The 23,598-nt window shown below is 49.6% G+C and overlaps 1 protein-coding gene across 6 annotated transcripts in view; it reads left to right on the forward strand.

The window, feature by feature from the left end:
* FoxP (forkhead box P) overlaps nt 1–23,598 on the forward strand; it is a 501,832-nt gene that overhangs the window by 408,766 nt on the left and 69,468 nt on the right. For 5 of the 6 annotated variants that reach the window (XM_065439573.1, XM_065439569.1, XM_065439571.1 and 2 more), the window contains one exon: nt 13,783–13,926. In XM_065439573.1, the coding sequence (XP_065295645.1) occupies nt 13,795–13,926 (132 nt within the window). In that variant the 5' untranslated portion in view covers nt 13,783–13,794. Of the gene's footprint in view, nt 1–4,744; nt 4,825–13,782; nt 13,927–23,598 lie in introns of those variants that run through there. The other variant, XM_065439574.1, reaches the window with a different exon arrangement.

The following is a 23,598-nucleotide window of genomic DNA, read 5'->3' on the forward strand; positions in this document are numbered from 1 at the left end:
CTTCTCGCACGCATGCGCAGTGCGAGTGTGCGAGTAGGGCTCACAGTGATCGACAGTCGGAATAGAGAGAGAAAGGTTTGAAGAGAAAGAAAGAGGTGTGGGTGAGGAAAAGGGGGGGGGGGGTGCTTCTTCAGTTTCACGATTAGAAATCGAAAACCACCTAGCTGCTGCGGACGGCGAGAAACGCTGAAAATAGAGCACGGTCCGGGTGACGGCTGTGCGCCGAGCGTGCTTACGGGAATGATCGCGAAGGTTGGACGAACGCTTTCGCATTCGTGTACACAGGAGTTCACGAAACTCATTAGTGAGAGCAAATTTTGAGGATATACTGATTGCCTAAAGGGAGAGCGAGACACACACAAACAAAAAAAAGAAACAATCTCACAGATCTGCGCCAATTTTATTCCATGTTCACTTGTTAGTCGAATCAACTCCTCCTTCCGCGTTTTCTTTCTTTATTTTATTTCCCCATCGTATACCTTCACTTGCTCCCAGAACGTGCGATCAAAAATTCGGGGCTCACTTTAATGCGAGGTGCAAATGACATCTGGCTCAAACACGCGGTTCACAATTTCGTCGCCATTGGAATGCCTTCGTCATATGTATATATATATATATATATATATATATATATATATATATATATATATATATATATATATATATATATATATATATATGAGCGCCGGAGTCAAAGGGCGACTGTCGTCCTCCTCTCCCGCATCCCGTGCCCTCTCCCTTGCTTCGGCATGCATTCCGTGTTCACCCGCCAATAGGACGCGGTTCTGCGTTCAGTACGCGGAATTCCTTCACTCGCAAAACAGCAGTGCTTTGCCCTTGGCTTTCATTTGTGTATTTACTTCTTTTCTACCCCCCCCCCCCCCACCCGAAATCATCGCTTATTATACAAGCGCCAAAAGGTGTGTCAACCGCAATTCCCGTCTCTCCGGGAATTAACTTACAGCCGCAATACCGAAGTCTCAGCGTAGGCATTCGGTGCGTTTGTACACGCACCGCCTTTTTTTAAAGAACAATCGCATACGCGCACCTGAGATGGAACAACAAAAGGTCGAATAATCGACGAGTGACGCTTTGTCTGGAGATCGCAGTCTATCGGGCGGAGCTGGAAATGTCGCGGAGTCGAAGCCTACGTCAACGCGAAATGCGGAAAACCTTCGATGCCTTGTGAGCCAGCCAAAAGAGTAATAAAGTAAACAAAAGTAAAAATTAAAAAAAAGGCACGGGAGAAAAACAACTGTACAGCGTTGCCTCTACTTTCGTGCAGACGTGAACGAATCGTCTGGTAGGTCGTCTGCTACCTCGCGGGCGGATCGTCTGGGAGGTCGTCTGCTACCTCGCCGACGGATCGCCTCGCTCATTAATCTTTATTTTTAAAGATTTAAGTTATTCTCTTCGGTTGCTAGCCGCACTGGAGCATCCGTTGCTCGGAGACGCGTCGCTTAATGAACGCGCACCCAAGAGTCGCCTGCGAAGAGAGCGAGAAAAGAAAATGTATATACACACAGATACATAGTATCCGCAAAGAAAAACAATGGCGCAGAAGCGGCGCCACCGCTAAACAATGCGTCTCGGCGACGTCTTATTCATCACGCGACTAGAAGTATGTGCCTCTCGATTTATTTTCAAGTATGTATGCGTTAGCACGTTCCTTTCCTTGTTGTCCTGGTTAACCTCCCTACCTTTGATTTATCATTTGCTCTTTCTCTCTCTCTCTCTCTATCCTTTCAGCGTTTCTTTGGGCGTGGCGCGGGCCGTCGCGTCGAGTTGACAGCTGACCGCTTCAGCGCGCATGCGCAAACTGCACGCTTTGCTTTCTCCGTCTTGACGTGGTATAACCTTTCTTTCGTCGCCAGGTTGTTACGTTCGGCCGTCTCTGGCTCAGACCGAACCTCCCCCACTGCAAAGTTCGGGTCGTTTCTCTCTCTCCCCCCTTAAATTGTTGGCCAGTTGCCCTCTCCCAAGTTCACGTACCACGTGACATCTTGCGGGAGAAAGGACGTCCAACATGCTGGTGTTCAACACATGGGTGGGACTGGCGAACGCCTCCAGCGGCCTAACTCTTGCTCATATGCACGAATACCGAACAAATTGGACGGGAAAACGTCGCCGCGATAGCTCAGTTGGAAGGAGCATTACACGCGCAATACCAAGACGTAGGTTCGTATCCCACCTGCGCGGCCAGCTGATATCTCGTCAACTTTCATTTTCATTTATTTATAATTTATAAATTTCAATTAAACAAACAAGTAATTCCGCAATTCTTTCCTTGTTGTCATTGTTTGACTATACATATATTATAATATACCGCATGAACACATGAGGGGGTATGGCACTCGTAAGAAGCACTTACGAGCGAAATGCTTTGTGAGGTTGGCCCCTGGTCTGGCTCTATCGCTTCTATGTTATTTCTGCTACGAGGGTGAATCTTGGAACACCTTTCATTTTTTTTTTTCATAGCACGTCACTGTTTCAATCTTCAAAGGAAAATGTTTTTCCATCAATCCTCTCGAAAGCTTCGCGCGACCTTGACCTCTTTTGGCTCTCTCCTTTTGGTGCGGCCGCTCTGGGTTTTTAGCCACAGTAACCCCTTCTTCCGCTTTCTCATTTTCGTTCTCTCATTTTCTCCAGTGTGTCATTTAGTATTTCACTGACTCTATGTATGGGCTCATTCCTTGTTTCAAAATTTTCCGTCTTAATTTGTCTTTCAACTTACTTTACTCATAAAAAAAAAAACTTCGTACACGCCTAATCTGGTTACACAAAAGCTGAATTAAGTAAGCGGGGCATTACTGCAAACATGTTCCGCTTACCTCTTGAGAGAGAGAGAGAGAGAGAGAAATTTATTCACAGAAAGGCAGAGAGGTCGGCCTGGGCTATAACTTGCTCTGGCCTGCTACTCTACACTGGGGAAGAGGGACGGGGAGGGAAAGGGCTCATGAATGATGATGGTATAAGGAAGAAATTTAAATTCGAAATTTATGCGGAACGATATCAAGGGTCATGCACGGCACAAGAAGCGGCAAGCAGCTCCACCGAACGTGGGGAACCGACGCACAATGACAGTGTTTGTTACACGTGTACGTTCCACCCAATGTACGGAACATTTTCGCAAACGTGTTCCTGTAAACAGCTACGCGAAACGAGATTAAGGCTGTGTGCCGCCCGTGCAAGGCCAGTTCCCACAGTTGCACCGAGGAAACACCTAAAAAACGAACCAAAGAGAACGCCAACCGCCACTCACTCCGGCCAGGAATTGGCACAATCCCAAAACGGCCCGTTCTATAGGGGAGAACGCCGCGTCGGACGCTCGCGGGCATTATAATTTCCATAAAATGTGAAGCCTAATCGGGCTCAGCGGTCTGGTTTTCGCGACCCTCATCGCGATGGTCGCCAACGCGGAAACGTCCGCGCAACGCCGGCCGGTGAATCACGAAGCTGCTGTGGTAACGTCGCCCGTAGCCGTCGCGACAGCATGCGACGGCGAAGGCGGCGGCGACGCGCGGTGGAGTCTTCCCGGAGAAATGGAGAGCGACCTTCGCTGACGTCACGCGCGTTAGCGCTTTTCGATAGAGCCCCTTCTCGGGCGCCCTCGCGGAGCATCGAAAGGAGCGAAAGCGCTGACGGAAATAATTATATTTGAAACTTGTCGCGCATGCGTACCGAAACGTTTGGGATTGCATCTGTGGGTTGCGGTCTTTACGACGTTACAATCCAAGAACGCCCGCTTTTGTTTTTATGCGAAGCATACTAGCCGCACAACCATGCTCTTCCTTGCTGCGCCGCGCGCGGCCGCGTAGCTATACCATATGACGTCATAAGAGCCGCAAAAGCGGAGGCTCAACTCGTGCGCTCGCTTGCGGCCGCGTAGCTACATAGCCGGGTCTCAGCTCGTGCGCTCGCCTGCATGAGTTGTTTCTTCGTCTAGCCGAACCAAATATAGCCAAGCAACAGCAGTTCACCAGGCTAAACAGTGGTTCAACAACTAAAATAAAGGCTAGTATGCTTCGCATCCTGGGCTTAACCTTAGCTAAGCCACAGCCATTTTTTTCTGTTTTTTTTTTGCCTTGGCACGATCAATTTACTTCCTGGAAAAATCAGTAATTTCTTAGAATAACGCCAAAATGACGCAGCTCTTTACAGGCTTTTGCTTGCTTGTTTGTTTGTTCGTTTGCCTTTGAAGAAAAGAAAATGCGAAAACGCACGTTCCTGGAATAAATTTTCCGAGGAATCCTGACAGGGCAGTTATGAGAAGGTGAGGAAGTATGCACGAAAAGAAGGTCGATCCTTTTTTTTTGTTTTCATACCTGCTAATTGTGTTCAAGGTCCTTTCAACGTGCGTCAGACAATTTGTCACAGTCGCGATCTTTTCTTAGAAGGGCGCGATCTTTTCTTGCAGGGGCGCACATTTCTACAGTGTGGCAAGAGAAAGTAAAGGTTCTCACATACGTTCGATCAACAAACAAGCAGTGCTAGACGTCAGCGTCAAGGGCGACGAACTCGAGTGAATTTTACACTGCAGGAACGCATAAGGCACGCACGAGCCCCGACCGACACAAGACGCGACAGTTGCATGCAGTAAACGGCAAAGCGACAACGAAAAACGATCGGGCCACAGTGCGGCGAAAGCGTATATTAAAATCAAGTCTTGTTACCGCGGGAGCCGAGAAGGTGCTTTACATGTCTGCAAAGCCAGTGAATATGAAAGGCTACTAGGACTACAAAGTTGAGGAGGAAAGACATTTACTGACGTCTAACACGACAGACGGAACTCGCATCGGATTCGAACCACTTCACGGCAGGCGTGTAAGTTGTCCTTCATTTAGTTGAATCGTTGACGGTTTCCTTATGTCTGCCGTCATGTCGAAAGGTACCGTAAGCCTGAGTAGCAATCCTGTCAATTGCACCGACCGTTTAGGCTGTGACGCTCAGACGTACGCCATTGTTCAGCAATGATGCGTCGTTGACGTTATGTGACTGCTAAGCTGAACCATAGCACCGCATGTTACGCGGTGCTGTATGGGACTGCTAAGCCGGCAACCTTGGTTATGTTTCTTTCTTTTTTTTTTGCTTCTAGATTTTACGAAACATCTGAGACTACTTATTTGTCCTGCACTGTTCCCGTTCTCTTTGCTTATAGTGGGTGTCCCACGTAAGCTGGGCCAAAATTTTAAAATATGCAGGTGCCACGTAGCCGGGCAGAGCCAAGTTAATGTATTTTGCCGTCGCTTGGAGCGAGTCAGACTGTCTTCACTTTTCTTTCTTTTGTATTCCGCCCAATTATATGACTAGTTGCTATAAAAATAAACTACTCAAAATATTATATTCTGCACGAAAGTGTTAGGGAGAAAATTGTAGACCATCCTAAAAAAACAATACCCGATCCAGCTTTTTGTTGCTCTACACGTGCGACATGAAAGTTTTCTTCCACGCCTAAAAAAAGCCCGCTAAATACGAAAAAGGGCTAACTTGTTCCAAGCGACAGCAAACAACACTACCGCTGTTCTGTACAGCTACGTGGCACTTGGGACAAGTTAGGCGGGACACATGGTATAAAGCTTAGATTTCGTACAGCATTAATCATTGCGGCTTTTATCAACCAGCAAACGGGGACAGCCGATATTCCAGTTGGCACTAAGAGAAAGAAGTGGAGCTGGGCAGGCCACGTAAGGCCCAGGTGTAGTGTAGGGTAGATAACCGGTGGACAACTGATGTAACAAAATGGGTGCCAAGGGAAGGGAATCGCAGTCGAGGATGGCGGAAAATTAGGAGGGGTGATAAAACGAAGAAATCTGCAGGCGTAAGCTGTAATCAGCTAGCGCAAAACAGGGGTAATTAATTAGACTTCGTCCTACAAATAGACGTAAAAAAATACGTCGCTGCTGCTGCTGCTGAGGATGATGATATCGCCCAGTCCGCTCACACCAGTAGTGCATACCAGTACGGAGCGGAGAATGACGGTGCATGCATACACTTGGCTTCGTCGCTTTTGCAGCCAAGCGCGCTGCGCGCCCCTTGAGATCTTCTAAAGCCTCCCACGGACGCGCGGGCTGCGCATGCGCATCGATGCCGTGACGTCACGCCGACGGCGAACGACCTTCGAGCGCGCTTGTAATTGCTATCGCAACAAAACGTCCGCGCTTTACGTAATCTGCAGGATTGATTGAAGACCCAATAACGCGTCTGCTTCGTTGTGCGACGAGTTGGAGGTAACAGTCTATGGCGAGCGCACATTACACTGAAACGCCGCAATCTCAAAATTTGTTTCTCGACTAGTGGCGACACCCTTTTATGCACGCTCAATATAGATCACTTATTCACTGGCATCTGGAAGGGTCTTCGTGCTCTTCTGACCGTACAGGCTCGACGATATCTGTGCCGCTGGCGACTGCGTCTGGCGCCTTCAGTGCGCATGCGCCGTCATCCGGGTGTCATATAGTTCTTTGAATACAAGCACCATTTGGTTTGTCAGCTCAGTCAGGATTCTCGGCTTATTATCCCGCTGGTGTTTATACGCTACTGTCACGCTTATGTACGGTCGACGTCACTCCTGTGTAGAGCGCGTGAACGGCGGCCTCCGGGGCGCTCAGGACCCCAGCCCTGCAGCGACATCTAACGGCGCTTGCTGGCCGCAAACGTATCCAGCAGCTAAGCGTTAGACGACGCTGGCTGCCTCCGGAGCGCCCTGAAGGCCGCCGAGCCCGCGCTCTACACAGGAGTGACTCCGCCTGTACATAAGCGTGGCCTGTATCGTTCACTCGTCACGCTGTTTGAACCACCCGGCCCAGAGGAAACGTCTCCCGAAGCCCGATTTCGGAATCTATACACAAGTGTGTGGGCACTCGCTGTTGCGGCAGTTTTGATACCTCTGTATATTTTGCCCGCTCGCCAGCTCGGCCGTTGCTGTGGTCACGTAGTGACTGATTTCTTTTGATTATATTGGAAATTTTGGCAACTTTAGCGGACGGCAGCTCTGACGACACCTGCGACGACATCTTACGTTCGAACGAACGAGCGGGATTAACACGGGCAAATGTTGAAATAAAACACAGACGCACAAAATTATCAGCGTGATCAGCACCCGCCTCCGAAGCGCGCTTGAATCTACGGCAAATGCAGTAGGCCTGTTGAGAAAGCGGGTACAATACCCGTGTAAATATCGAGCCGAAGAACGAGAACTAAATGCGCCTTGCGTCTTTCAAGTACCGCTGGCCGGAGCTCCAGTGCGCGCTTTTTCATGGAAACGCCGGCTTTCATAAATGTTTTCTTTTCGGTTTCGCGATATCATACGCAATGGGCTGCGAATACAGCGTTCTGCGATGCTGTTTTATAAAGCAGTAAGTGTGCGAAGCAGTCGTAAATGTATTTACTTTTTTTCCCCTTTCCTCTTTCCTATGAAGGCATGTAGAACAGCCCAACTGTCTCGGGTGATTTATATATAGTGTTTGCGTGTTCGGGTAGGCGGCAGAGTGGGAGTGACGCTGCTAAAACAGCAAGAAACAAGTGGGCATGTCGAGCTAGTTTTTTGTTTGTTTGTTTCTGCCACACGAGGACGCTCGGATTGCTAGTTAAAACCAAGGCACGACGATTGTAGAGAGGTGGGCTTTTCCATGGTCGTGTACCGCCCCTCTCCCTTCCCCCACTCGCTGTACCCTCCCTTTTTTTCCAGCACGTTCCCAACCTCTGATGCTTAAGTATGACCATTGCAAAAAAAAAAGAAAAAGAAAAAGAAACGCGACTTGAAGAATCTTATTTTCTTTTGCGTCGCTGACTGGAACTTGTTGCTGGGACTCTTTATGTTTCGTACAGTGATAAACCTTCCCCGCTGGTATCTTTTTCGCCGTTGATGTAGAATAATAACCGTGTAATTGTGTATATTCTCGTTATTTTCGTTAACGCGACTCGTGAAAGTTGTCTACTCCGGTCCAACCCACGTGTCGCTACAACCCTGCAAATCTTGAATCGCAATCTCACCTGCTTTGTCTGTAACCAGACCTCGCAGTATAAGCAAAGTAAAATAAATGCGCGTCAGCTTTTACTGCCCGGCCATGCGCTGCAGCCACCTGCCCCCGAGAACTAACCCTGCGGGGTCTTGTGACCCCTATGCGAACGAATAAAAGAAAAAGGAAAGAAAGGGGGAGGGGGAGGAGTAGTTTGCCTTCAATCGCACCCTCTTCCCCTCTTTTTCTCTCGCTCGCGCTCTGTTCTCGATCAACTGGTACTGCTGCCACTTTCCCAAGATTATACAGGCCTGTCTGTATAGTGACAATCAGAGGAGCGTGAAGTCGCGGTTATGTGGTGGCCCTGTGGGCTAGCTTCACCGCTCGGCAAAGGCAAGTCGCGAGAACCTAGCCTAATCCATGCGAGTTTACCTTAGCCTAGGCTGACAGAATTCCTGTTCGACTTCCAATCTTCAAGGGGAGTACGGTAGCGCGCTTAAAAGACGGGACAAAAGAAGACGCATAGGGACACACACAGCGCTATGTGTGTCCCTATGTGTCTTCTTTTGTCCCGTCTTTTAATCGCGCTACCGCACTCCCCTTGAGGATGCATTACCAACACTGAAAATGAAAGAAAATGAAAGACAAGATCTTTGCGCAGCTCTCAAACAGTTAGATAGAAAACCGTTCACCTTGAACAAGATCTTGGGACCATGGCCTCGCATATCGCAGCTACAAAAGGCCACAAAAGCGCTGCTGCGATATTTGAAAGCGACCGGATTGAGTCAGCGTCTGTAATCCGGACTGAGTGACTGAACGATATCCCCGGTGGACTTTCTCTTCTTTCTTTAATCTTTCCGTCCCCGTTTCCCTTTCCCCAGTGTAGGGTAGCCAACCGGGCTCAGTCCTGGTTAACCTCCCTACCTTTCATTTATCATTTGCTCTCTCTCTCTCTTACCAACAAGCCCACGTTGCAACTCTCGCGACTTCCAATAATTCCACGTTCAAGCTTGTGCTGTGCGGGCCAATTTCTGCCGCTTAGATGACGCTCCACCGTAGGAGGAAAAGGACTCTGGGGATCTCTGGCTTAAGCGCTCTCGCGTGTGCAAGGCCACGAAAGCCCAATTGCGCTCCTCGAAGGCTATACCGGTCTGTACGAACGCCTGTGACTGTCAGCGAAGGTTTCTCAGCGAGCGTGACCACATTGGCTCCACATTTGTTATCTTTATCTCTGTCCTCCTTCCAACTCCTATTCCTTCACCTCGGTGCAGGGTAGCAAACCGGAAACAAGCATCTGGTTAACCTCCCTCCCTGCATTTCATCTCTCTCTCTCTCTCTCTATTGATTTTCCTTTTTTTTTCATTTGTCTTTCACCTTTTTCTTCTTCCCCAGATGTAAGGTAGGCAATCAAGCATGGCCTTGATTAACCTCCCTGCTTTATACTCATCTCTCTCTCACTCTCTCTCTCTCTTTGTTGCAGCTTTGTTGTAAAATTTAGCTTTTAACTCTTCCTAGAGGAGCTCAGCATGACTTGACACAGCTTAGCACGGTCGACCCAACCAATCCTAGTCCACGCATATCATACTGACCGCATATAAAGACGGGGGCGGCGGAAGAGAAGACAAAAACAACGCGGCCGGTCTGTGTTCTCTTCAGCTGTCCCCGTCTTTATTTGCGGCCACTATGATACGCAGTAAACACCAACTAGGCCAAACTGAAGCTCTTCCAATCCTAGTCCAGCTTTGCTTGTTCACGCATCGTATGGCGGATGGAACGCTTGTCCGCGCGTGGACTGCTCTTTCCTTTTTCTTTGCTTTATTTCTTTTTTATCACGAAGCGCCCGTCAAGAGTTCGCGCCGTCGCCCGCGGCGGCATCAAGTGTACGCCCGGTTGAAACACAGCACCGGCCGTTCCGCCGCTGTGATATCCACGTGTGTTCAGATAAAAAGAGAAACTAGGCCCGTCGCCGCCGCTCCAGCTCTTTCTGCTGCTGCCTGTGCCACGGCGAACCCGTGTCTTCCCGTACCGCTCAACTGCCTATCGCTTCCCCTTTCCCACCCTTCTCTCCACCCGTATCTCCGTGTCCTTTCTTTCTGTCTCTGTTCCAAATAGGTGCCGTTACATTGGTTTACAGGTCGTTCGTTCCTTGCGCCTCACTCGCCCCTGAGCAGCGAGCTTCTCTCGCTTGCAGGAAAAAACAAAACAAAAACAAGTACACTGTGATGCTTTATGAGCCCGCCACGCGCGCACGAACACGAACAAACACACACAACCACGCACAGACAGACGCACACGAACACACGCGCGCGCACACGCTCTCTTTCTAGTTACCCAGCAAGGACTGCAGTCTGAAACATCACCTGCTCTCTCTCTCTCTCTCTCTCTCTCTCTCTCTCTCTATCCAGTTCAGCATTCGAGAGTTGGTTTGATCTCTTCATCCCCCCCCCCTCCCCTGGTTCCTTGTTTTCTTCATTTTTCATCACGCGTTTTACAACTGCACTTGTTCCTAGCCGTCATTTATTCGCGCGTTTGTTTTTCAACGTTATTTTAGTTTCGTCCCCTGCTTGCCCCACTTCTGTACATATGTATTTGTTTTTCCTTTTTACTTCGCTGCGTCGGAGACACGTGCGGGTCGCGCTGGATATGCCGCGGCCACAGCGCACCTGTGCGAGTACGGCCGACGGGTACACACAGCGCTCACAACCGCCGCTGGGGCCGCTTGTGCGCCGGCCACCAGATTGTGTGCGCCGAATGCTTCGTTCGCGATTCACTGAGTGCCAGCCGAAGTGGTACGGGCCAAGGAGGAGGAGACGGAAAGGGGAGTTGGGGTGAGGGAGGGAAGGAAGTTCTATCGCGGGAGTGCGCCCTCCTTTATGTCGAAACGATGTTTTATTGCGAGAGCAATTGTACGGACGTTCGAGGCGCGTTTTCGACGTCGCCGCCACCTCCGCCGTCGTCGTCGCCGCCACCTCCGCCGTCGTCGTCGCCGCCGTCGCCGCCGTGCTGTCTCCGTGGATGCGCGGCTCGCGCGTGGAAGGGTAGGTCTCCAGAGACGCGGCTGATTCAGACTCGCAGTGCGTTTGGCTGCAAAAAAAAAGGAAAAAAAGGAAAAGAAAGAAAGAAAGAAAGGAGGAAAGAAAGAAAGAAAGAAAGAAAGAAGGAAAGAAAGAAAGAAAGAAGGAAAGAAAGAAAGAAACATAGAAAGAAAGGAGGAAAGAAAGAAAGAAAGAAAGAAGGAAAGAAAGAAAGAAACATAGAAAGAAAGGAGGAAAGAAAGAAAGAAACATAGAAAGAAAGAAAGAAGGAAGGAAAGAAAGAAAGGAGGAAAGAAAGAAAGAAAGAAAGGAAGAAAGAAGGAAAGAAAGAAAGAAACATAGAAAGAAAGGAGGAAAGAAAGAAAGAAAGAAAGGAAGAAAGAAGGAAAGGAAAAAAGAAACATAGAAAGAAAGAAAGAAAGAAAGAAAGAAAGAAAGAAAGAAAGAAAGAAAGAAAGAAAGATGACGTACTTGAGTGGACGCATGCCATCGCGTGTTCTGCTCAATCGGATCTGCATGCAGCGGAGCCAGAGCGCGGCGTTCGGCGTTCTGCTTTTTTTATTCGTTCAGCCTCTTCCCGACCATGCGGGAAGAGGCTGGACCCCTCAAACTTTGCATGCACTTGAATCTTTAGCGCAACTGTGCCCATACGGAGGTCCGAGCGGAAAAACAGACAGCAACGTTCGGGCTACGAACGCCGACGGCTTTCTTTTCGGTCTGATTGCGTGCACTATATCGTGCGCCAATGACGCGCGACGCCTACGACGCCGCTTGCGTAATTCCACAGCAGTTGTGTGACGCCTGGTAGCTGTGAGGGCGCTGTTTATGCGGCGCAGCAAGAGTATATAGGGAAAGAAACCAGCGCCGCGGTAGCTCAATTGGTAGAGGATCACACGCGAAATGCGAAGGTTGTGGGTTCGGTTCCAACCTGCGGCAAGTTGTTTTTTCATCCACTTTAATTGCCATTAATTCTTCGTTTCTTTATTTCATTTATTAAGCACAAGTAATTTCCCCTATGTTGTCCTTGGTGTCAATGTTTGTTGGCTTCCTATGATATGACACTCTATATATATATATATATATATATATATATATATATATATATATATATATATATATATATATATATGAACAAGGACTTTAGGAAAGATTTAAGACATGCCACGCCCTTCAGGAATTCACCAGAAACCACAGAAGCCACTGCTCAGCTAAGCGAAACGCGTCGAGCTAGACATAATGCATCTTTAGGCGAGTCAGTTTTTTTTTTTGCATTATGTCGTTGTCATTCTGTGATAGGAAGCAAAAACAATAAAGAAAGACTATTTAACATCGCTATACAGCTTCTCACGAATTCCGCCCATCGAAAACCATGGGTCACGTCATCCAATCGGGAGCCAGAAGAAGGCCTCCTCCATTGTCCGCCCCTGATCGCGCGACGCCGACTGAACGCAAACTTCAAAGAAAGATCGGTGTAGTGCCAGAGGGCGAACCGTTTCACCGTTTCTCTGGAGCACGCATTCTGCTCCAGAGCCCTAGACTTCGCTGTATGGCATGGAGTCTGTGAGGTGGAGTATAACCGACGCCGTGCAATTATCGGCCATTTAGTTGTTTGCTTCCTTAGCTGGTCCAATATTGCGCAACTGCTTCGTCCGCTGGCATCGCGATGCTCCCGCCCTCGAGCACCGACAAATTCACGAGCAGTGAACTTGTGCAGGTGTGGCTATTGACTACCCTTTATTGGTTCTTGCGAGGTTACCATGTTCGCGGGCTCGTTTACGAGGTCTAAACATCGTCATCATCGTCGTCTTCACCACGATAATTATATTTAATCATGTCGGCTGTACGACAAATGCGTCTGCCAGCGATCTCCCCTTATCTTCGTATTACGTCAGCTGTGACTGCAGCCTATGCATCTAACCAACCAGCGGAAGGAAATGGCGACGAAAGGGGCAAGGGAGCGCCTATTGGCTCGCGATGGGTTACGTGCGCATGCTGACGTCATCGACGTCTGTGGGGGATGGCGATCGCAATGCAGCGGTTATACGTTGCTTATAACGCTGGTCCCGAAACCGAAACCTTGGACACCGCGTCCCTCACGCCTTGTCTTTGCAAGTGATGTTTGCTACCTCAGGTAATCGAGATGGCGCTGCCGCCGCATTGCGTTGTCTGTCACACGCACGCTTGTAACGCCTTGCAAATGGAACAAGCAGTACGCACTCTGACGCTGCAGGGTAGCTTACCCCGAACTTTGTGTGATCTGACAGCGACTGCGACGTCGATTTTACTTTTTTTTATTTCTCTGCTATTTTTTCAACGTTCTCTTTGCTTGCTGTGTTAAATATGTGTTTGTTTTGACATTCGGCGTGCCTGCTGAAACTTTCCGGGAACAGGACGTGGGCGCGATTTGACTTTCGTTAAACGTTTCTTTCTTTTTTTTAACTGTTATTCCTTGGTTGCTTGCTTGTTCGAGCCTGTCTAAGTACCATGTGTACTGTTTGATTAACCGAGAAAGAGTAACTGGCATCATACATGGTGCCAAGCTTTCATACACAGGTATAATAATAATAATAATAATAATAATAATAATAATAATAATAATAAACGAGAGTTGTAGCGTGCGCTCAATCCCTCCACAGCGCATGTGGCCTCGGTTAGGTAACGAAGTCGATGCAGTTCCGGCGTTGTGGAGTCTATGTTTGTTGTGCGCTTGCGTATCCATACGAGCTGGAGCCCGCCCTTGCGAGCTGACCAACCCTTTTCTTTTTTTCTTTTTTGCTTTGGCCGTGCAGGAAGATGAGCGCATGATGGACCATGAAGCAGAGCTCGAGGCAGCCATCAACCTCTCGACGGGACAGACCACGGCTGCCGTCCGCGCGTCCAGCGCCACTCCGACCACCAACGGCGTGCCGCACGAGGACGACATCACCGCTCAGGTGCGCCTGCTTTCACTCCTCCTCCTTTAGGTCGCAGGTTCGACGCCCTGTGCCGACGGCTGTCGTATAGTATACTCGAAAAGGAAGGGGCATGTTTGGGCTTGTTGGACATCATTAAACGAGCAGCGCGCGAGATAGATAGATAGATAGATAGATAGACAGACAGACAGACAGACAGACAGACAGACAGACAGACAGACAGACAGACAGACAGATAGACAGATAGATAGATAGATAGATAGATAGATAGATAGATAGATAGATAGATAGATAGATAGAGAGAGAGAGAGAGAGAGAGAGGAATATAGGAAGGCAGGGATGTTAACCAGACAAGAGTCTGGTTGGCTACCCAACGCTGGAGGAAGGGAGAACGGGAAGAGAGAAAAGGGAGAGAGAAGGCGTGGAGACGTGTACGGGCAGTACGTGAGTTAAAGTGGTTCGCGCAAACCAGACGTTCTGAGAAATCGCAAAAGTGCCGTCACTGCCTAAAAGCAGCGCGAAGCTCAACGGAAAAAGGGGACAGACCCAAGAATTTTTTTTTTACATTGCCCCTGCGGCCATTTGGCGAACTTCACCGCACTGCTGCAGCGAAGCTCGATGGACATCATTTTTAAGAAAAATATATTTCAGAAAGCCGCCCGAATTTCGGTAACTTTCAGTTAGCAACGTCGAGAAGGTACGCCGTTTTATCGACAGGCACATTTGCGGCACTTATTCGTAACTTTCCTGCTGCGTTATCACAGTGTTTTAATCCTGACCAAAATTCTGATATAACTCAGCAAGGGCGTAACGACTAAGTACCGTAAATACGCATGTTAATAAAAGGGCCTACCTTCTCGCCGTTCATGATTAAATGTTATTGAAATTCGGGTGTCTTCTCAAATACCATCTTTTTTTCTTAAACGCAGCACATTGTGTTACGCAGGGGTACTGCGGTGAAGTTCAACATAAGACCGCAGGGGCAATCTCCGAATTTCCTGCACATGGGATAGCGCGACGTAGACTTTCGACAAACGTGACTGCTAATGTGACGAAGTTTGACACATAAAAACCTAAACATATTATTACACGGCACCTCATGCGTCAGTGTTAGCGGGGCTAGACACTAACGCACGCGGCATTGACGTGACGCACGTGTTAACAGTGATCTAGACATAAAAAAATGGAGCATTGACCGGAATAACGACTTGACCTGCAGTTAACTCATTTTTCGATATTACCTCACGATGGTGTACATTTACATTCTTCTAGTCAAAGTTAACGTACTCCGTTGAGGTTGTATGAGAACTCTCGAAGACGGAGTCAAACATGCCACCCCTTACACTCCGTGTAAGTCACTCCGTGTAAAAGGCGTTCTTTGCACTGCATTTATTATCTGTACTCCGTTTCGAAATATTTGGCCCTTGAATGGAACGTGCGAGGCGTGTTGGGGCGCGTAGTTCGAGGTGGTCGAGACTGAGCAGACGTCAGTAGCTTTGAAACCTTTAGTTGAGACAGGGCGCTGAAGGAAAGTATATAATGGTTGGTAGATGCAAACCCCGGAATGGCAAGCTCGGCACTTAACTTCACCTAGAGAGGAGACATTGTGCGCCAAGAGACGCCGTGGAAGCAAAAGACAGGTGGCGACACCGGCCTGAAATTGTCGCGCTCGGTTCCGTCTATGTCATAGATCTGGGGGCACCACCGGATCGAGTCTACGTGATCGCTTATTAGCATATGAATGCGCTATTACATTGAATTCGAAGCTGAAGAAATGCGCATCACGCGAAGTTTTATTTGCCAGTCTCGCTTTAACGTTGTTTTTCGATGTTTTACTTTTTGTCAGAATAATAGTTGAGCTATTCATTTTTTTAGAATTTCTAGCTGCGGTCACCAACTGCTGTATGCGGTGCTTGATCTATAACCCCGGTAGCAACATATTTGCGCAGTCGTGTTGACGGACGCAACTGGTGTTGCAGCACGAGCAGTCACACATTGTCGCCTAATTTGACGCATTAATTGCTTGACTAAGTAATTACGTGCATTAAATAACCGAGCCATTGAGCGCTGTCCCCTCTCTCAACTCGGCCATTCCAATGCCTCGCCGTTAATTTCCTTCAACCTTACGCATTGCCACAATTTCGTTTCCAGAGCCGCCTGTCGAGCTCCACGATTATAAAAAAAATGTCGTCCCGCTGACAAGCCCGCTACGTTCATTAAAACTTCTTTCTGAGTGAGTGGGTGCATATTGACATAAAAATTGTTACAGCGCAAACACACGCAACCACAAAGTATGAGGGACGGGACACAAGCGCTTGTGTCCCGTCCCCCATACTTTGTGGTTGCATGTGTTTGCGCTGTAACAATTTTTATGTAAAAAAAAAAAAAGCCCGCTATGGTGGCGCGCCATGGCGTTCATCACGCGGTTCTAGAGACTTACAAAGGGAGGGGAACAAGAGCGAAAGAGCACGTGTAAAATGGTGCCACGTTATCTTTCCTTTCCGGGGCGACGCTATTAGCGTGGGGCAGTGAAAGAGAGTCGAGCGAAGCCCCTCCGGGGCAAGTAGGAGAGCGGGAGCTGCCTTCCGCCTCGCCCAGCCGCCCGTAGCCGGGCATCATCGGCGACGCTGTTACCACGCGGACGCGTACGCTCCAGCGTCGGAGGGGGCTCGCTCATAGCATCCCTATAGCGTCCGGGCCAGGTAATATGTGTCTTCCGAGAAGGAGGGGGAGCGCGCGCGCGCGCGCGCGCTAGTTAAATCGTCACGTCGTCCGAGGAAGCGCCTTTCTCGGGCTCATCCCGCTCTTCTTCCTCCTCCTCCTCCTCATCTCTTTTTTTGTGACGTAACCGTCGTCCTGCTCACGCGCCGTCAACGTCGCCGAGGGTGAGAGGCGAGCGTCGACGGCAAGCGCCCCTCTCTCGCCTCGACGCGCGCTGTCCCGCGTAGGCCCCCGTCATCGTCGCGGCTGGCTCGCTAGCCTTGGGAGGCTCGGCGCGAGGAGCGTACGGGCCAAGGTCGTCTTCGCCGCCCCCCCCGCCCCCCTCCGACGACGACGCCCAAAGAAACGCTCCTGCCGGGCCCGTTCCTCGCTCGCGGGGAGTCCTTCTCGAGCCGCCTCTCTTTCGTCGAAGGGCAGCGGATTGGGCGAGTTGGTGTTATATGGTAACAATAAAAATTCAAACAGCGCATAAACGACGGGACCAGAATGAGGAGGAATCAGCGCCGTGTTTGTCTCCTCCTCATTCTGGTCCCGTCGTTTATGCGCTGTTTGAATTTTTATTCTCTTTCGTCCTCTCGCCGGCATTCAATGCGTATCTTTATTGCTACCGGCCGATCTCCCGGGGGGGGGGGGGGGGGGGCTTCCCTTGCGTTTTGCCCATTTTTCTTCTTTTTTATTTTTTTTCCGCACCTCCGAGGAGGCTGGCAGTGTGGGTCTCGCGCGTACGCGGGTTAGGTTCACGCACGCGATTCACGCTATCGAACGCCTCTGTAACGAAACGACCTGTATAGCGAAGAAATAATTCTGTCCCGCTTCCAGTGTGGTGCGGTGCGTGACATCTATAACGAAGTGGCCTGTATATCGAATTGTTTCGGAGGGCCCAATCATTTCGTTACAAAGTCGTTCGTTCGACTGTATATGGGTTCGTGCTGGTGAGATAAGGCGGCCACGTTGCTGTGGATGCCCGCAATGCACTGAAACGCTGCAGTGGCGCTGCTTTCTTTCTTTTACTTTTTTGTTTCTGTCGGTGATTCGAAGCTGTGCGCTGCATTTTGTGCTTGAGCATGGCCACGGAAGACGCTTGCCGTTTGTGTCGTTGCTTCCCGTGACGTGCCGTCGCCGCGAGCTGTTGTGCTCGAAGAAAAGAAAAAAGAAGGAAAAGCGTTTTTGCCGTTTCCCGAGAGTGGAGAAAGAAAGGAGGAGGATGGGCGGTATTCGCTATGGACGCGACCCGTTCAGGACCAACACCATGCGCGACAGACGCAGTGTAGCAGTTAAGGCTAAAATGGTGTGTGTTTGTCTGTCTCTTCTTTTTTTTTTTAACTGCGAGAAAACATAAGGGGTTTGCTTATGTCCAACGACAACTATCGCTGAAGGGGCAACCGGGAGACAGCCTTCGCTACCGCCCTTTCATGCTCGAGGTATCGAGCGACGAAGCCATTCGTCGCAAGACCGATGCGCGCGCGCCGACCAAGCGAGCAGCTGGTTTCGCACGCGTGGCATTGAAAAAAAAAAGCGAACAGGCGGCTGCGTACACACACAACTGGCTGACTAATCAGCCATCCGAGTTCCCCAGTTCCTAGAACTGAAGTCGTCGCCTCCGTCTGTGCTGTGCTTCGTGTTTACTCAAGCACTCTCGCGTATGCAGTCTGGAGCGTCGCGAAGGAGATTACGTCTCTCTTGGGAAAAGTGACTGTGGCGGCAACCGTTTGGTATAGTTGGACTCCATAATGTCAGCTTGGTGAACGAAACAATGAGATACAAAGACTCGAGGCGGCGCTAGAACAAGGCAAGCTCCGATTCGTGTAGAGTGCCCGTGTCTGTCGTAATACCCGTGCTTTCGTCTGCCTCTCGCTCATTGTGTATCGCGAGAGCATACATCGTACATCTTCGAATGTTAGCGTTCGAATCGGCGACGGCGCTCGTTCCCCGCCTTTGCGCAAGCCTCCTGCATGCCGGCGGCAACTTAGCGGCGACGGCGACGCAGCGCCATCTATCGGCACGCCGCTCGCCAGGCGCACGCAGCAGCTCGCGCCTGCTGTCTGCACGCAATCGCGGACTTCCTGGAAAAGCCTCGGGCCGTCCGGCCCAATGCACTCCTGCGACCGCGAAAGATTTGCGCTCGCTATCCTATGCAGACGCTAGCCGTAGCTGCTAGCCTTCGCCGCAGCCTCTCCTCCCTTTTCCAACGTGCCTTCGCCCACTGTCTGCTTCCGTCGCGGCTTTTCCTTTTTTCTCTTTCGCGACCAACTAATCAACTCACTCCTTTCGTTTCCGCTTCTGGGTCTTTCTGTCCCGTGACCCTCCCCCTCCCTTTGCCCGCGTCCTGTTGTTCCGCGCGTTGTTTACGGCGCCGGTACCCTAGCGCGGCGCGGCGGAAGTGGACGGGAAACGAGATAACAACATCCGCTTTTCTCTTTCCTGACGCCCCGCCGTTGCAACCTTCGAACCTCGACCCGTTCCGTCGCGACCCTTTAACCGTTGTCGTCGGCTTACAGCCGGCGACCACCGCTCCAGCGGTGCGTGAATGCACGGATTTTTTGACTGAGCTTTAACGAGCTTAACCGCGCGAGACTTACCCCCCTCTCCCCACGTCCTTTTGTAGGCTCTGCGGCCCATCATTGTTCGCCGCGATCCGACGCTAGGTAACGCTGCCGCACTGTGCCACACCATTCGAGTGTGACGCAAGGTTGACGACTGTATGTATGGCCTTTATCCGACTCAATGAAGCCGTAACACACTGCAAGTTTCAAAGTTCCTTTCACGTTTGCGACGTTGATTCTTTCGTCGTGAAATTTGTACGAAACGGGTGTGTCGGCGCTGCTTGCCACATTTCGGATGTGAGACACGACGTACTAAGACTCTTCTGATTCGCATCTCTTCATAAAGCGCATACTTCCTTGGTCTGAACGCGAGACTCGCTCGGATTTGCTCAGATGTCAGTATTAGGCACGGCTAGATTTAGCACTCCGCACTAGATTCCCTCCAAAGCACGTTCATTCTCACTTCCACGTTAGAAGACTTTCGAACTCACTCTAGACTGTATATATAGCACTGGCAGCGTAATTTTATCTCGGAAGCAGCGTGCGTGCGTGCGTGCGTGTGTGTGTGTGTGTGTGTGTGTGCGTGTGCGTGTGCGTGCGTGTGTGTGTGTGTGTGTGTGTGTGTGTGTGTGTGTGTGTGTGTGTGTGTGTGTGTGTGTGTGTGTGTGTGTGTGTGTCGGCGTGTGTCGGCGCGCGCGCAAGAAAACGTTTTAGCAACTTTCTGGTAAGCTTGCCTCTGCTTTCATGCTTCGTCTAAAGTGAAATCGTTCCTCAATACGTATCCCACGAAGGGTGTGTACTCAGGGCTAACTTACAAAAAAAAAAATAAAAGAACGCGCAACGCTTAGGAGAACCGGACAGTTTCTCACTGCATCCTCTTGTCCGGTCAGCCAAACGTGACCGTGAAAAAAGAAGTTGCGGTTCAGTTCGAACGGATTGGAAAAGAGAGCTCTACGAAGAATAAAAAAGATAGTGCCGCTGTTCTGTCTGGCCTCGGCGAGAGCGGGTTGGCAACGTTCCTACGAACGTGCGTTGCGTTTGCTTATTTGCCTGTTTGGCGGGGTGGACTCGCCGCGGCTCGTTATTTTAGTTGTTTCCCCGTCTTCCCTCTATAGAGGCGATGTCTGTCGCTAGGCGCCTCTGTTCTCTTTATTTCATTGTCTTTCTGTTGTATCTTTCTTTCTTTCTCTACAGTCGCTTTCCTACGCCTCCGGCTCATTCGAACACCTCCCGCCCTTTTGTATAATGTATACCGGCTGCTGATAGCGGTGCAACTGTGTGCATGGCGAATTCATAAGCCAGTTCAAACTAAAAAAAAAAAGATGCGATGAGCAAGAAAAAAGAAAGCGATGAAGTAAGCGAGAATGGAAAAGCTTGACCGGTGCCAGACCGGATTTCTAGTTCCGTTATCTATCGGCCCGGATTTTTTTCGTCGATTTCTTTTTTTCTTTCTCCTTGCCACTGCGTTCTTGTTTCGTTTTATGTGTGTGTCTAGCGCCGGTAGACCTTGAAGTAAGAGAAAAATATAAATAAACTAACAAAGTGGCACGGTTCTTTTATGTTCTCGGAACAGAATTAGCATCGCCTTCTAGTTTTCTTAGCTTATCGCTTGTCTACGCATGTAGCCGGCTCTCTTTCTTCCTGTCTCATTCGCCCCCGTTCGTTTCTCATGGTCACGGGCACGGAGGCATCGAAAAAAGAATGCGAGTTTCGTAATAGAGAAGGCACGGACGGAGGAATAATGTACGAATAAAGCGAAGGCGAATTGCGTAGACAAATGCGGCTACAGTTCTGGAGGGTACGGTACGTTCCCCAATCAGGTTGACTCTTTCTTTTTTTAAATTATTTATTCGGCATGTGCTATAGATCCGGAACCGTCGTAACTTGGACTTTCCTTGCTTGCTCGTTATAACCTGCGCAAGTGGCTGCCGGCAAACGCTGTGTCGGGTTCCTCTACTGGCTTTTTCTTGTTTCTTTGCTTTTTCTTGTTGTCTATCTCGCCCGGTCACAGTTTCCTTAGTGCTTCCGTCTACTCAAGATGTAAGGCGGGAGAAATCTTCTGAACCCGCCGCGGAAGCCCTTGTGGTTCTCGTGTTGCTCCGCTGAGCTCGAGGTCGCCGGTGCGACTCCCGGTTTCGTAGCGGCGCGGCATTTCCTTGGAAAGGGTAGGCGAAATGCGAGACACACATACACACACACTCTCTCTCTTTCGTGTACCGTGCGCGGGGTGCACGTTAAAGAACCCCAGCTGGTCAAATCAATCCAGAGTCGTCGTCGTCCTCCCCAGCCCCCTCAGTGGCTATGGTGTTGGGCTGCTGAGCACCAAGTCGCGGGATCGAATCCCGGCCACGGCGGCCGCATTTCGATGGGGGCGAAATGCGAAAACACCCGTGTACTTATATTTAGGTGCAGGTTAAAGAACCCCTGGTGGTCGAAATTTCCGGATCCCTCCACTACGGCGTGCCTCATAATCAGAAAGTGGTTTTGGCACGTAAAACCCCATAATTATTATTATTATTATCCCCACCCTCCTCCCCGGTACGGCGTGCGCCTCATACTGGCATCCTGATTTGGTCACGTGAAACCCCAGGATTAATATTTTTCTATGTTAGATTTTTTGGGGATTCGAGCGTTGTATTAGGCGGCTACGCGGACATAGCTTATCGAATCAAAAGCGATACTGTAGGATTGCATGGCTGCCGGCGCTTCTTCTTCTTCTTCTTCTTCTTTTTTTTTTTGCACCACTCGTTTACTATGGGGACACGGTATCTGATGCATTGCGGTATGGGATGGAAGCGAGGGCCTTTTTGTGACGCATTGCGACTGTGCTTGGCGATGCCGGCCGCCATGCTCTCCGGAGTATCGCGTTCCAATCGCTGGGCCCTGTGCGTATGTAGATTGGGGGACGCCAGGTCAGGTGTCCGACGAAGCCGGCGCGATTGGTGCTGCTTATTCAATTCAGCGCGCGCGCCCTCCTGCGGTCGCTTCTCGGCGGTTCGATTTACGGATGCCAGGGAAGCGGTTACGCGACAACAGGTTTCTTACGAATGTTCTGCGGCGACATGTATATTATCCCCTCCCCCCCTCGCCCTGTCTGCTGTTGATTCTGGGCGAACGCGTTCTAGCTCGTTCGGTGCCGTTTAAAGCCCTGCTTATTATGCAAAGAGGGCGCGTTTTCCGTCGTCGCGATGCTTAGAACTAACTGCTTCATTAATTCCGCTCGGCGTTCTCCGATCCTTCTTTCTTTTCTTTCTTTAGCCCCGATCGTGCGGTGCGGGCAGTTACGAAATTTAAACGGGATTAACCACTGCTCTCAGAACTGGTCTGTGCATTTGGTTTCGTTATAGTTTCCTTCCTGTGCGGATCTAGAACGTGGACGTCAACTGCCACGTGTACCCAATAAAATGCGCGTTAAGTGACTCACTGCTGCATTCCCGTTATATCTGAGCGGTGTGTGAGAAAGGCCGGCAATAACTATTACGTTTAATGGCGTAAGCGATCACTGCGCGACTGTCTGCTCTATCTGTTCGGTCCCGGCAATTCGTATGCTGGCTTTTTGTGTGTGTGTTCACCGTAACGTGGCTTATCCTCCAAGCGCCACAAGATATAAATTGAGCGTATACTGGTTGGTTCGATGTCTAGCTTACCTGACTCCGCGCGACTTGTTGTGTCGTGTCCTGTGTCATCGAGAGCGCGCGAAAAAGTTCGTCGCGCCTGTCGTACAGTCGGCGTCGTTGACTGCGATATTTCGACGACATCTCGAAGTGGGCAGCGCTGGACAAAAGAAAAAAAAGAAAGAAAGAAAAAAAAACAGAAAGTTGGAAGGACCTGTGTTGTGTTTTCTTTCGTTCTTCTTTTTTTTTTTGTCGTACTGCGTTGCCATCTTCAAGATATTCGACCAGTACCAACTTGCCCAAATGTCGATTCTTCCACAGTACATTTAGACAAAACTGCGCGCCGGAATAGGTTGGAGAAGCATCGAGCGTATGGCAATAGCAATAATAAAAGAAAACTGCCAGATGTCTTAATCCGACGAAAGAAGCAAAAAAAAAAGCTCGAAGCTAGGCATAAGCGCAGTTTCAGAAAGTGCTGTATATAGGGGACGACAAACGTTTGTTCGAATGTATTTCCTTTCATTTCTCTTTTTCTTTTCCTTTTTTGTCTGCAGCTCTTGAGTTTCGTAGCTTTGTCATATTGTTTAGTTTAGCCTGGAAGGCTTCGAACTATGGAAAAGAGGACTAAAGCTCAGACGTAACGTTCGTTCCGAATTCGTCCGGTGACCAAGATTTGCCCTTCCAAAGGCAGCAGAGGCCATAGTTACACTTCGAACTTCAGCGGAGTCAAATGCTTTACGTACCGAAGAGCGAACGTTTAAAATATATATAGTTCTGTCTCTCTCTTTTTTTATTATTATTCCTCCACACGGGCT

Source organism: Dermacentor albipictus, chromosome 6 (genome assembly GCF_038994185.2).
Source record: "Dermacentor albipictus isolate Rhodes 1998 colony chromosome 6, USDA_Dalb.pri_finalv2, whole genome shotgun sequence".
In the NCBI taxonomy this organism is placed as follows: domain Eukaryota; kingdom Metazoa; phylum Arthropoda; class Arachnida; order Ixodida; family Ixodidae; genus Dermacentor; species Dermacentor albipictus.